This window comes from Agelaius tricolor, unplaced genomic scaffold (assembly GCF_023055355.1).
Source record: "Agelaius tricolor isolate 1412-34295 unplaced genomic scaffold, bAgeTri1.0.p SCAF_23, whole genome shotgun sequence".
NCBI classification, from domain to species: Eukaryota; Metazoa; Chordata; class Aves; order Passeriformes; family Icteridae; genus Agelaius; species Agelaius tricolor.
Window position 1 is genome coordinate 12560438 of NW_027269283.1, and position 12588 is coordinate 12573025.

The window sequence follows — 12588 nt, forward strand, 5'->3', positions numbered from 1 at the left end:
GCTTCCCTTAACACATGAAATGTTTGGATTTTAGGTGTGGATGCTGACAGGGGATAAGCTGGAGACAGCCACGTGTACGGCCAAGAACGCTCATCTGGTGACACGGACACAGGACATCCATATATTCAGACTAGTGAGTAACACCCACAGACCCTGGCTCAAGGGGCCCAGGCTCTGGGACAGGAGGGCTGTGGGATCACAACTGGTTTCCAGCAGGGTATTTTTATTCTTTTGCCCCAGCTTTCTACCCCGAGTTTTTATTTCTGTGACTGCTGCCCTGACTCAGTGTGCTGCCTGTCCTGGCTGCGTCACTTTTGTTCCCTCTGGGACTCTTTGCTGTTTTCTCACCCCAGTGGAGCACCCCTTGCTCAGTTCCATCCTCCCCCAGGTGACAAACCGAGGAGAAGCCCACCTGGAGCTGAACGCCTTCCGTCGCAAGCACGACTGTGCCCTGGTCATCTCGGGGGACTCACTGGAGGTACTGATGCCTCAAGTGTTAGCTTTCACACTTTCCAGATGCTGGACTGCATAGTATGTAACTCTGAACTGCATATAAAGTGCTAGCCAGTTCTCCTCACAGCTCAGTCACACAAAACAATCCCTTTCCAGCCCCAGAGCCAATGCAGCTTCAGGCCCAAAAAGTGCAAACAGCAGGGAATTTGAGGAGAGCAAACTGGGAGGATGGGACTGCTTAACCTGGAGCTGTAATTGGACAATTAACCCCAATATGGAAATGGACCAAAACTTATCAAAGTGTGAAAAGTTGTGACTCAGGGTCCATCTTGGGTCCATCTTGGGCAGAGCCATGGCCGGGTTATTGTGCTACCCAAGGTGTATCCTTTGAAGGCCTTTTTAATGAATCCCTACTTTATTAAAGTATTTATTTAAATAGTTTATTTAGTTTATTTATAGTTTAGTTTATTAAATCCCTGCTGTCTAGCCTCTGTTCTAGGTAGCCTCTGTTCTAGGTAGCCTCTCAAGGGATCAGTAGGCCCAGCCCATAGCACAGGCTGGGGAAAGACTGGTGCCCGCAGAGCAGGTGTAACCCAGGGCTGTGTGCTGTGTGTAACCCAGGGCTGTGTGCTGTGTGTAACCCAGGGCTGTGTGCTGTGTGTAACCCAGGGCTGTGTGCTGTGTGTAACCCAGGGCTGTGTGCAGTGTGTAACCAGGGCTGTGTGCTGTGTGTAACCCGGGGCTGTGTGCAGTGTGTAACCCAGGGGTGTGCAGTGTGTAACCCAGGTGTGTGCTGTGTGTAACCCGGGGCTGTGTGCTGTGTGTAACCCAGGGCTGTGTGCTGTGTGTAACCCGGGGCTGTGTGCTGTGTGTAACCCGGGGCTGTGTGCTGTGTGTAACCCAGGTGTGTGCTGTGTGTAACCAGGGCTGTGCTGTGTGTAACCAGGGCTGTGCTGTGTGTAACCAGGTGTGCCTGAAGTACTACGAGTGCGAGTTCATGGAGCTGGCGTGCCAGTGCCCCGCCGTGGTGTGCTGCCGCTGCGCCCCCACGCAGAAGGCGCAGATCGTGCGGCTGCTGCAGGAGAGGACGGGCAAGCTCACCTGTGCCGTGGGTGAGTCACAGCAGGGCCAGGCACGCGGGAATGGCAGCTGCCAGCTCTTCTCTGAGTGAAGTCTCACTCACCTCACACCCCTGGAGATGGAGATTTAGGGAGCGGTGGTTCTGTGGGGTCATAGAGAAAATGATGGAAATTTTGCATGTGGAAATTCAATGCCAAACTCCTCATCACCCTTTCAGGTGGCATCTTTGCAAAGCAGAGCTTGGACCTGATCAGGTGAAGTGCCACTATTAATTTGAGCTGTGTTTCAGCATTGGAGATAGAATGGTACCACCTGCAAGGGAGATATATCAATCGCTGATCTGGGGGTCTATTAAAACAAAACTTAAGGGCTTAAGTTCATGATTTCTGTTTAAAATCTTGCTTTTGTTGATTGGGTTGTTTCTTATAATATTCCAGTGTGGTGCAGATGATTTTGGTGGGGTTGCAGGTTGCCCCTGTTGCTTAACTCTCAGTTTTGTTTGTGCTCTGCCCTGCAGGTGATGGAGGGAATGATGTTAGCATGATTCAGGAGGCTGACTGTGGTGTTGGAGTTGAAGGAAAGGTGAGATTACCTCATCTTTAATGAGAATTTCTGTGGCCAGTTTTCAGGCCACTCTTAAATGAATCCTCAGATATTTGTGCAAGAAAGGGAACAAGCTCCCACAAGAACCATCATCAGACCAGTAGCCCTATAATGAGAAATAATTTGGCTATAAAGGAGACTACTGTTAAAGGGAGTTCAAGTTCATTATTTGGTTTTTGGCAGAACCCCTGAATTTGTTACCTCATGGTTAGTTTTGGGGGTTTTTGATGCTCCAAGTGCTGGAGTTATAATTACACTGATAAGATATACCCTACATGCACAATTAAAAACTGCTCACATTAGTTTGCAAAACAAACTCTGGGTTAGAGCTCTGATTCCTGCACCTGGGGCTGTGTGGAGCTGCAGGACTGGATTGGCAGCAGCAGACAGACTCTGCTTGCAGTGAGCCAAAATTGTGTGAACTTTTGAGACTGAGAATTTGTTCAGCACTGACTTGATAGGAGTGTCACGTTAACATGTGTGTTGTGAATCAGAATCCAGAGGTTGCTTAGAATTGGAGGCCAAGGTTCAAATGGGAATTCTCTTCATATTTTTGCTCTTTGCTTAAAACCCACAGTGGAAGGAGAAGTACTGAGGCAATGCTCTCCCTCACCTAGCATACTGCAAATATTCCTGGAAATTGTGTCCGTGATAACTCAGTAATAACACGATATTCTTTGTTTCCAGTGCTGAATGATCTCACTGTGCTTTTCCTTGCCCTTGTTCCCAGGAAGGGAAGCAGGCATCACTGGCAGCTGATTTCTCCATCACTCAGTTCAAGCACCTGGGCCGTTTGCTCATGGTCCATGGAAGGAACAGCTACAAGAGGTCTGCAGCCCTCAGCCAGTTTGTGATCCACAGGAGCCTCTGCATCAGCACCATGCAGGTAAAGGGGCTGCCAGGAGGGAAATCATGAAGGAAAGGTCCTGTGTCTCATTTGGAATGCTGCTATTTCTTCTCCTGAAAATTTTCATGGGTTAGGACTTGAAATTGCTACTTTGATATGAAAACACATGAGAAAATTCCTGGTGTTGGACAAATACCAGCAACTGCTCCAAAGGAATAGAAAGGGTGGATGTTCCATGAGTCTGTCTTCATTTCAGGAGTTGGGAGAGCCCACTGGAGGAATGTTCCAGTTTGAACAGAGTGTATTTTTAAGCTGTTACTTTTACTGCAGTATCTCAGTGCCTAAAAAGCTCATTTCTTTTCTAGGCTGTTTTCTCATCAGTGTTTTACTTTGCTTCAGTTCCTCTCTACCAAGGCTTCCTCATCATTGGGTAAGAGCTCACTTTTTGCTGGTAATGAGGAGAACCTCTGCACAGTGAACACTTTTGGGCTGATTAACAGGCAAGCCATGAGCATCTCCACTCTGCTGACTGCACTGCTTCAGGAGCTGGGTGTGAGCCTCGTCCCCTTCAGTGCAGGCACTTGCAGAAACCTTTCCAGCAGGATGGTTTGTCATGTTTGTGAAGCACCCATCCTCCAGGAATGTTCCTTTGATCCCAGTAAAAGCAGAGGGGCAGCTGTTCTGGGCTGGTGTCTGCACAGCAGTGAGAGGCAGTGCCCAGCTCCTGGCAGTGTCAGGAAGAGAGAAAACCCATCCTTAGTTCCTACCCAAAAACTCTCTAGAACAGGGCATTGCAACTGTAATCCCAGTATGACTTCTGAGACATTCTAGTACATAATTTGAAAACCAGCAAATTCATCTCCATTGCCTTCTGATGCAAACAGAATCAGACCTGAGCTCTAGAGCAGACTTTGGGAAGGGCGCAGGTCAGTCCTTGGCTCCTTTAAGAACCCACTGCAGTATTTGAGGCTGTCACTTGTGGATGAGTGTTCCTGATCAAAACTCACTCAAAAAGCCAATCCTGATGGCTTTTCCCTACCTGCAAAACTCTGGTGTGCTCCATTTGCTTGTTTTTATAATGTGTACATTATTGGGCACTTAGAGAATATGCTATTTCCTTTCTGGAGCCTAGCATTTGTTTTGCTTCTCTCCACCTGAGATATTTACTGGACTCCTGCCTTCTTCCCAGGTACTCTACAATTTACACCATGTTTCCTGTGTTTTCTCTTGTCCTGGACAAGGATGTGAAATCTGAAGTGGCAATGTTGTACCCAGAGCTCTACAAAGATCTTCTTAAGGTGTGTGAGACTTTTGCTTGTGTGTTTTGCTCTAAGGCAAGATCCTCATCTTGATTTAAAACTGTAAATGTGTAAAGTCAAATATATTGCCAGGAGATCCAGAACTTTATCAGGGATTTTCAGGCAAAATTCTGTTAAAGTCAAATTTGAATCCACAGATAGAAACAGAATTTCTGGCAGTTGTTTATTGAATGCTGCATGAAATGCAATTTATTAAAAACGGCTGGGCAAGTAGAAGTTCCATTCTGTGGGAAATTCTGGGGATTTAATATTACCAATTTGTTCCATAATAAAGGGAAAAGAGAAATTGTTGGGGATTTGGCAGTGTCCTGAAGCCAGAAGAGGGAAGAGGGGAAAGGATCTGCTCATTTGATGGAGGCAGGGGCTTATCCCAGAGTTTCTTCAGTAGAAATTTGACTGCAGCATGATCTAAAGGTTTGCTTGTTGTGCCATGTTTGTAGCTTTAGCATCTATGTCAGGTCCTTCTCCTTAAACAAAGAAAACTTTATTTTATGTTTGCCACAGAAATATGAGGAAGGTAGATCTTGTCTTAGGTTCCTTTTTAACTTTTTTTATTCCTCCCTGGAAAATGTTTTGAATAACTGGGGAATGCAGCCTGGGAACATCTTTCTTAGTTGGAGGAAGGGGTGGACTGAGTCTTCCCCAGCTCCCTTCCCTCAAGGATTGCTGTTTAACAGATACTCTGAGAAGCACAGCCTGTTTTTCCAGAGCCTCAATAAGTCTCCATCTGGTTTCACTTGGATGTTGTCTCTTATGTCATAAACCACTAATTCTTCAACCATCCTTAGGCCTGGTCTAAACATAGGGGGTTTTGTGCTGGTATAGCTGTGTTGGCTGGAGATGGGTTTTTAAAATCTATCTGCCTTCAATATGAGGGTGATTTGTGTGTGTCTAGAAATACAGCATTAATGTGTTCACATCGATGTGTGTACACACATCTTCTATTTCATGGGGATTCAACTCCTGAGGCATCTTTGCACTGAATTAATTGTGTTTGCACTGAGGGCCAGGTTGTGCTGGGGGAGCCCTGAGCTGCCACAGCCCCTTCATGCACCCAGAAAAATGAGAGTAAAGAGGCACTACCTTAGCGTTGCTTGATTTATTTTCTTTTTTTTTCCAAAGCACCTTCCAGTTCTCTTATTAATTTCTAATAAGTGAATTTTCATAAAAGAAAACCCCAATGGAGCTTTATCTTTTTTTCCCCCACCCAGGGACGACCGTTGTCATACAAAACGTTTTTAATCTGGGTCTTGATAAGCATTTATCAAGGTAAGAAATCAACTTCTGCTTGTGCCTTTAGATTTTGTAGTGTGTGTGGCTATCTAAGGTTTGGTATTGCAGAAGTAAGGCATGAAATGAATTTCCCAAAGCATCCTTGTGGTGATGAATATGTATTTTTTTTGTCTCAGAAAATGTCGGTAGCGTTACCAAAGGAAAAAATTATCTAAACCCAAATATTGGCAGTAATTGGTCAATGCTGTGATGTAGAATTCAAACCATTGTGCCTCTTCCCATCAGAGCCATCCACTGTCACTCTGTGCAAGTTCCTTGCAGTGCTGTAGTTACTCCTCTGTAAAGCAGAGCTCATTATTCTCCCTCCCTTCTTTTGGGAAAAGTTCTCCAGTCTATGGATTTTGCAGGTTTTTGTCGACATGGAAAATGCAGCATCTGTAGCCTTCTGTATTTTATCAAAAAATGGAAGTGGCAAGAGTTCTGGTGGCTTCACAGGCATCTGTGATTCAGGGTCACAGTCAAGCTCATGTTCTTGATCATATCTGATACACTCTAATTAGGCTGCTAAAGCAATTACGTAAATGCCTTAATTACAATGCATTTCAACAGTGGATGTAGTAGTTTGGGTATATATCTAAGAAGGTATTTTCTTTCATTTTGTCTTTTTCTAAAATCAGGACCCTCAAATTCAAATGGTCTCTGTAGATATTAATCAGGGAGTTGTAGAAAACAGGTCAGTAATGTGGAGCTAAAAGCTGAAGTGGCAAAATTCCTTGTTTTCTCTTTATCAACAAGAGTGAGAATAAGGGGTCAAAATAAGCAGGTAATTCTTACAGATTTAATTAATGTTGCCACCCTCAGCAGGGATGGAGTGTAAAATCTCCGTTAGCTTTATTTTCTGAACTCTATCACAGGCATCCTACAACAGGGATCAAGGGCTTGGGATGCTGAGTAACACAATGGCAAAGCCAAGGCATTGAGAGAACACTCCCAAGTGGTGGAAGGCTGCAGCCAGAGGGTGATGCACAGGGGGAAAGATTCCTCCTTGAGCTAAGAGCCCTCTCTGGTTACAGGGTTTGGTTAAAGTGACCTCACCAGTGCTGTGCTCAAGAACCAGCAAACAGCGGCCAAACAACGGCGCCAGTTGCTAGCAGAGATGAGCCCGACCAAAACTTGAGCAGCCCAAAAGTTTGGAAAGTTCACAGCTGGGTTTGAACTCCGTGGCTGGAGCTGGGTTCCCTCGCAGGTTTTCCCTTCCGGAGGCGGCCAGGAGTGATGGATGTTGGTGTGGATTACTCATGCTGCTCACATGAGTTATTTGTGCAGGTGGCCTGCAGCAGCCCTGGCCAGGCAGCATAGGAGCACAAACAATGCCTCGTTAGCAGGGCTCTAATGGGATTCTCTTAGGGGAGGTGTAAAGGGGAGAGATTTCAGCTCAGGCAGTGCAAATTGAGCCTCACTTGTATCCACTGAGCGTTTCAACACTTGGCTGCCTCTTGGCATGAGGCAGTGTGGTAGGATATAGAAGAATTTGATATCTTTTAGCTTCTGAGTAGTGACCAAGTGCTTTTGTGGGAGGATAGAGTTTCATGATGTTAGAGATCTCCAGTTGCCAAAACAGCATGTATTAATTTCCTATCTCCATGTGTCTATGAACATGATAGACTGTTAGAAAACTTTGGGTACCTCTGCTGTAACTTTTCCCTGCCTTCTCATCAGTTCTGTCTCCTAAATAGTAACTGATTCGTTGTCATTACATTCATCAGGTTTCATGAAAAACAGCCTCAAGACAGGATTGTTTCAGCCTTTCCAAGGCCTAACTGTGGGTTTGAGAGCTGAGCCGGTGTTTGACTGAAATAGTTCCATTCCCTTGCAGGTAGCATCATCATGTACGGAGCACTCCTCCTCTTTGAATCCGAATTTGTGCACATTGTTGCCATCTCCTTCACGTCCCTGATCCTCACCGAGCTGCTGATGGTGGCACTGACAATCCAGACGTGGCACTGGCTGATGATTGTGGCTGAGCTGCTCAGCCTCTCCTGCTACATCGCTTCCCTGGTCTTCTTGCACGAGTTTATTGGTGAGGTTCCATGCTCTCCACCAGAGTCAGTTCATGGCCTGGATGGTAACAGGACTGAGCTGAGCAGAAGGCTCTTGGTGGGGCCAACAGCAGGCACAGTGACAGTGGTACCACAGTAAGCTCTGTGGGATTTGAAGGCACTTGGAAGATATTTTATGGTTTCTTCCCACAGCAAAATGCTAGAGAAGGTAAAGATGGTCAGCAGAGTGTGCTGATACCCAGTGAATCTCATTCATTCTTTGAGCTCCAGCACGTGTCAGCTGTCTCATGTAGCAGTGACCTTTATTCCCATGTGGGAATTTGACATGGAAGGTTGAAGTCTGTGCTGTTGGATTGAAAGATTTGGTCTCTTAAACTGGGGGAAGGAGCTGCCTCCTAAAACTTACCTTATTTTATCTGTTCACTGGGACCATTCTCTTATGGGTTTAGTTGTTGGTGTTTTAGTTGCCTGAAGCAGAACTGATCCTATTCCCTGGCTAGAGGAAGAAGGGTGAGCAGTTCCAGATTCCCCCAGTAACTGTCGAATTGCCAATATCAGACCCATGGGCTCGTTCAGTGTTCATTCAGGAGCCACAAGATGTCACTGCTTCTTCCATAAAGCTCTTTCCTAACTGAAGACAACAGGAATAACTTCCCCCTGGCTGGATCTGTCTCTTGCATGTGGTTATGCCAGTTCCATTTTGAAGGATGCTTTAACTCTTTTTGTAAAGGTTCTGAGGTGTTTTGGGTCAGGAGCTGGGCTCAGCCAGGCAGCAGAGGCAGTTCCCAGAGTGGGAGGACATGCAGTGCTTGGCAGTGCCAGGAGGATGTCCCTGTTCCAGGTGGGGTTTGGGAGGGCAGTTACCTGTGAGAACCACATTCCTTACACCCCACTGCTCAGCACAGCTCTGCATCTCCTGGGGAAGAGGAGGGCAGAGGAGTGAGGAGCCAGGTATCATGTGAGCTTTGATCTTGGAGGTGGGGCAGCTTTAAGAATTGTAAAATTATAGAATGGCCTGGGATGGAAGGGAGCTTCAAGATGATCTGGGTCCAACCCTGTGCCATGGGCAGAAGAAAGCAGTGGGGGATTGAGTTGCATTTCTGCACCCCTTCCCAGAAGGTTCTCCCCGTGGTTTTGACTCTGTGCTCATTTCTCCACACAGATGTTTACTTCATTGCCACCTTGTCGTTCCTGTGGAAGGTCACTGTCATCACCCTGGTGAGCTGCCTGCCCCTCTACGTCCTCAAGTACCTGAGACGGAGGTTTTCTCCCCCCAGCTACTCGAAGCTCACGTCCTAGGGCTGCTGCTGCTGGCACACAGAGACAGACATTGCCCAGGGCCCCGAGACACCCCAGCTGTTCCTCAATGACCAGGCCTGTCCCTGCCTCAGGGCCCCGTGGTGATCTCTGGTACCTGCTGCTGTGGTGAGGCACTTCCAGACTGCCCTGGACGGGAGCCTGGCACCACAAGGGACTGTTTGGAGGGTGGAGGCTCTCAGTTCATCCAGTTCTTGGCACTTTTGTTCTACTTAACTGGGGTCAAATGCATGGAACTGCGATGGCAATGGGTTTCTCTTGCATGGTTCAAAGTCTGTGGAAGCTGCTACCTGACCTTGGGATTTACATTTGACAATTTGAAGTGAATTTTTTAAGTGTCTGCGCTGTCCTTTGCATTGTGTTACCTTTTGTTAAGTTTATGTTATTCGTCTTTTTGATTCAAGTAGTTACATTCTTTTTACATCTTGGAAATCCCTTAATGTAGGTGATGCACTACACTGCTGACAGCTGATTCCTGATTTATGGCATGTTGTTTCCATAATGGGGCTCCAGCCTGTCGGATCTACACACACTGGAGAATCTGAGCATGTCTGAGATTTTCCTTCCGTTGAAATGTGGTCACCCCAGTGATTTTGGAGGTATCCAGCCATTGATAACGACAGAAAAGTGGTAGCTCAAAACGAGAAAATTCAGTTTTGTTTAGCTTTTGTGCTTCCTGTTAAAAGGAGCAGTGACATAATAGTTTCACTCTGTATTTATTTGTGTAGGAGAAAATTATCTAAACTAAAGCAAATCCTCTTTGGAACAGAACTTTGCAGTTGATCATCCTTGAAATGTGTCGACAACGTGAGAAGAGTCTCGTACTGTTCTGCAGACAATGTGGCAGACGTGTCTTGAATCCTTGGAGACTGAAAGGAGAGGTCACAGAGCTGCTACTCCTCACAGCTCCATGAAATCTGTTTCCTGTTAGTGTGAAACTTTGAGGATGAGCTGCAAATAAGCAGAGGCGCTCCTAGGTGGATGTTTTAATGACATGCTCCCTGCAGAGAGGCAGTTTTTGGAGACTTGCACTTGCTCGGCTCTAAAAACCAAACCTGAATCACAGGAGTGGGTTCATACAAAGGCATTAGGCTGAGTGCAGAGCAAATTTATGTGGTTTTCATTCTCCAAAATTAAACTCAGTGAGTTCTGTCATTATTATAATTATTTAGTCCACATTGTAATCTCATGAGGAGAGCCACACGTACTTGGGCTTCTCAGCAGAAGGACAGAGACTTACAGGGACCTTTTAGAGCTGGGTTGGTGCATCAAGCACGGATGGGCTTTTAGTGGCAACCATCCTCCAAGAGTCTGAGGCTCTTCAGTCTGTGCTAAATTAGCTGCTTGCTGTTTTCTTCCCACATCAGAGAAACCACGGGCAGAGCTGGCACTGCTTGGGACCCTTGTTCCTTGGCTGCCCAGGGGGAAAGAGCCCAGGGCCTGAGCTCCTGTCCCAGAGCAGGGCCTGAGCTCCTGTCCCAAGGCAGAACCAGGGCTCCCTTCTGGCAGGTGGGCTCACAGCCTCCTGTGAATGAATTAATTAATGAATGCCTTTTTGCCAGAAAGGTCCTTAACGTTGTCTTCATCATGACTGGAGAGTGTTGGCCATGCCACTGCTCTGGAGTCCCCAGACAGCATTTCACAGAATCATGGAATGGTTTGGGTTGGAAGGGACCTTAAAGCCCATCCAGTGCCACCCCTGCCATGGCAGGGACACCTTCCACTGTCCCAGGTGCTCCCAGCCCCAGTGTCCAGCCTGGCCTTGGGCACTGCCAGGGATGCAGGGGCAGCCCCAGCTGCTCTGGGCACCTGTGCCAGGGCCTGCCCACCCTCCCAGAATTTCTATATAAATATCCCTTCCAGTTTGCTTTCATTAGTTTAAATCCAAGAACCAAGAATTCCTCTTGGCCCCAGGTGGCAACTGAGCAGCAGCCCAGTCCCCCTGGGCTCTGGTGCCCAGCCCTGCCCCTCTCCTGTGTCTTGGTAGTTCAATGTCCTGCAACAGCAACAGTGCCAAGCTACTGTGTGTAAATATTTGAGACATATAAATGGTAGAATTCACTGTTTCCTCAAGTCAATACAGTTTACACTGAGTGGACCATATTTGCAAACTATTAGCTTACACCAAGAAGGGAGTGAACTGTGATTTCATCTGTATTTATTGAATCATAAGTTTAGTAGCATATTTAGTAGAGTTGATAGTGATCTAGAGCTGTGTTTTGGGGTGTGGATTATGTTCTTTGCAGTTTGTGTTTTTGCACAAGGTAGTAAATCCAGAAGTCATTTCTGCCTGGATATATACTACAGTTTTTCAAAGCAGTCAGAGGCTAAAACTGCCATCTAACAAACAGCAGGAACTTCTATTTTTCAAGTTTAGCACTTTATGTTTGCAACCCATTTCTCGTAAGTTATTTAAAAATGTTTTTAAAAGCAAAATTTAATACACATGTTCCTATTACTGTACATTAAAATAAATGGATTCTCTGCTGGAAATTTCATCTTTTCCTCTAGTATGCTCATAATTTGTACTTTTGGGGAGTGAAGCATTGTTTTTCTTCTTCTGTGCAGTATCTTGTTTGTGGCCTTAGTGTTCTTCCTATTCCTTTCTCTGTGTGGGTTGTGTGCTGTGGCAGCTCATGTGTGACCTGTGTGCTTTGGGGCTGCCCCTGGTGCCAGTGGAGTCTCCCTGTGCTCCTGCTGCCCGTGCTGAGCTGCTGCAGGCTGAGGTTTTGTGGCACACTCTGCAGCAGTTCCAGGTGTGTCACACCCTCTCTATCCCCTCACCTCTGGATCTCTCTCCTCTGCAGAGCTTGTCCTGTTCACCTGGGCGAACATTTGTTCAGCTCAGCTCGTGGGGCAGTGGAAACCCAACATTTTGGGTTCCACAGACTGTGCAGGGTCTGATCAGAGCTGTTTGAGGTGAGGGGTGTTCAGGACCATCCCTGGTGTCCCCCTGGGGTGTGTGCTGGGGGCTGCAGCAGGGGTGTCCTCCTGTGCTCCCAGAGCTGTCCCAGCCCAGCCCCGGCCTCTGGAGCTGCCTGGGGAGTGGTGCTGGCTTTGTCAGGGAGCCCCAGCTCAGGGGAACCCCTAAAGCTGCTCTGGGGGGTTTCTGTGGGGGAAAGCTGCTGCAGCTCTGCTGCACCACAGCAGAGCTCTGCCCCACCAGGGATGTGAGCCCTGCCTTGTGCAGCTCAGTGTCCTGAGCTGTTCCTGTGGGACTGGGCTCAGCCCCCAGTGTCCGGGGCCCATTTCAGCAGGATGGGCTCTTTATTTATTATCAGTTAGTTCATAAGTGTTAAACTCTATGATTTGCATGAAATCCTGTGGTTCACAGCTTTGCCAATATGGTCCATTACTACTGCCTACGACAACTTGTGTACTTATATGCCTTTGAGAACAGTTTTCATTGTTAAAATTGTTTAAAAACTCAATGTTAAGTTAATTTAATTTTTAATGGGGAAATGGATTCTGGTGTCAAAATGGTATTTACTGTGATGCCGATGTTTTGTACCTGTCATCCAGCTAAACAACCTGTAAATATCCTGAGTCAAGAGAAACATGAATGCCAATTATTTATTGTTCTGTGGAGTTACATGTCGCAGATGTGTAAGACCTTAAAAGGGAATGTTGTAAAACAAGGTGGAAAAAATAAATTTTATGCAACTTCTTTACTTCA

General features: G+C 46.6%; 1 protein-coding gene across 2 annotated transcripts in view; it reads left to right on the plus strand.

Annotated features, from left to right (window-relative positions):
• The window catches only part of ATP9A (ATPase phospholipid transporting 9A (putative)), a 48021-nt gene extending 35433 nt beyond the window's left edge, over positions 1 to 12588 (plus strand). For both annotated transcript variants that reach the window (XM_071447097.1, XM_071447098.1), the window contains exons 19-28: positions 35 to 133; positions 389 to 478; positions 1421 to 1565; positions 2051 to 2115; positions 2867 to 3022; positions 3349 to 3413; positions 4173 to 4281; positions 5514 to 5571; positions 7412 to 7615; positions 8758 to 12588. In XM_071447097.1, coding sequence (XP_071303198.1) covers positions 35 to 133; positions 389 to 478; positions 1421 to 1565; positions 2051 to 2115; positions 2867 to 3022; positions 3349 to 3413; positions 4173 to 4281; positions 5514 to 5571; positions 7412 to 7615; positions 8758 to 8894 — 1128 coding nt within the window. In that variant the 3' untranslated portion in view covers positions 8895 to 12588. The remainder of the gene's footprint in view (positions 1 to 34; positions 134 to 388; positions 479 to 1420; positions 1566 to 2050; positions 2116 to 2866; positions 3023 to 3348; positions 3414 to 4172; positions 4282 to 5513; positions 5572 to 7411; positions 7616 to 8757) is intronic.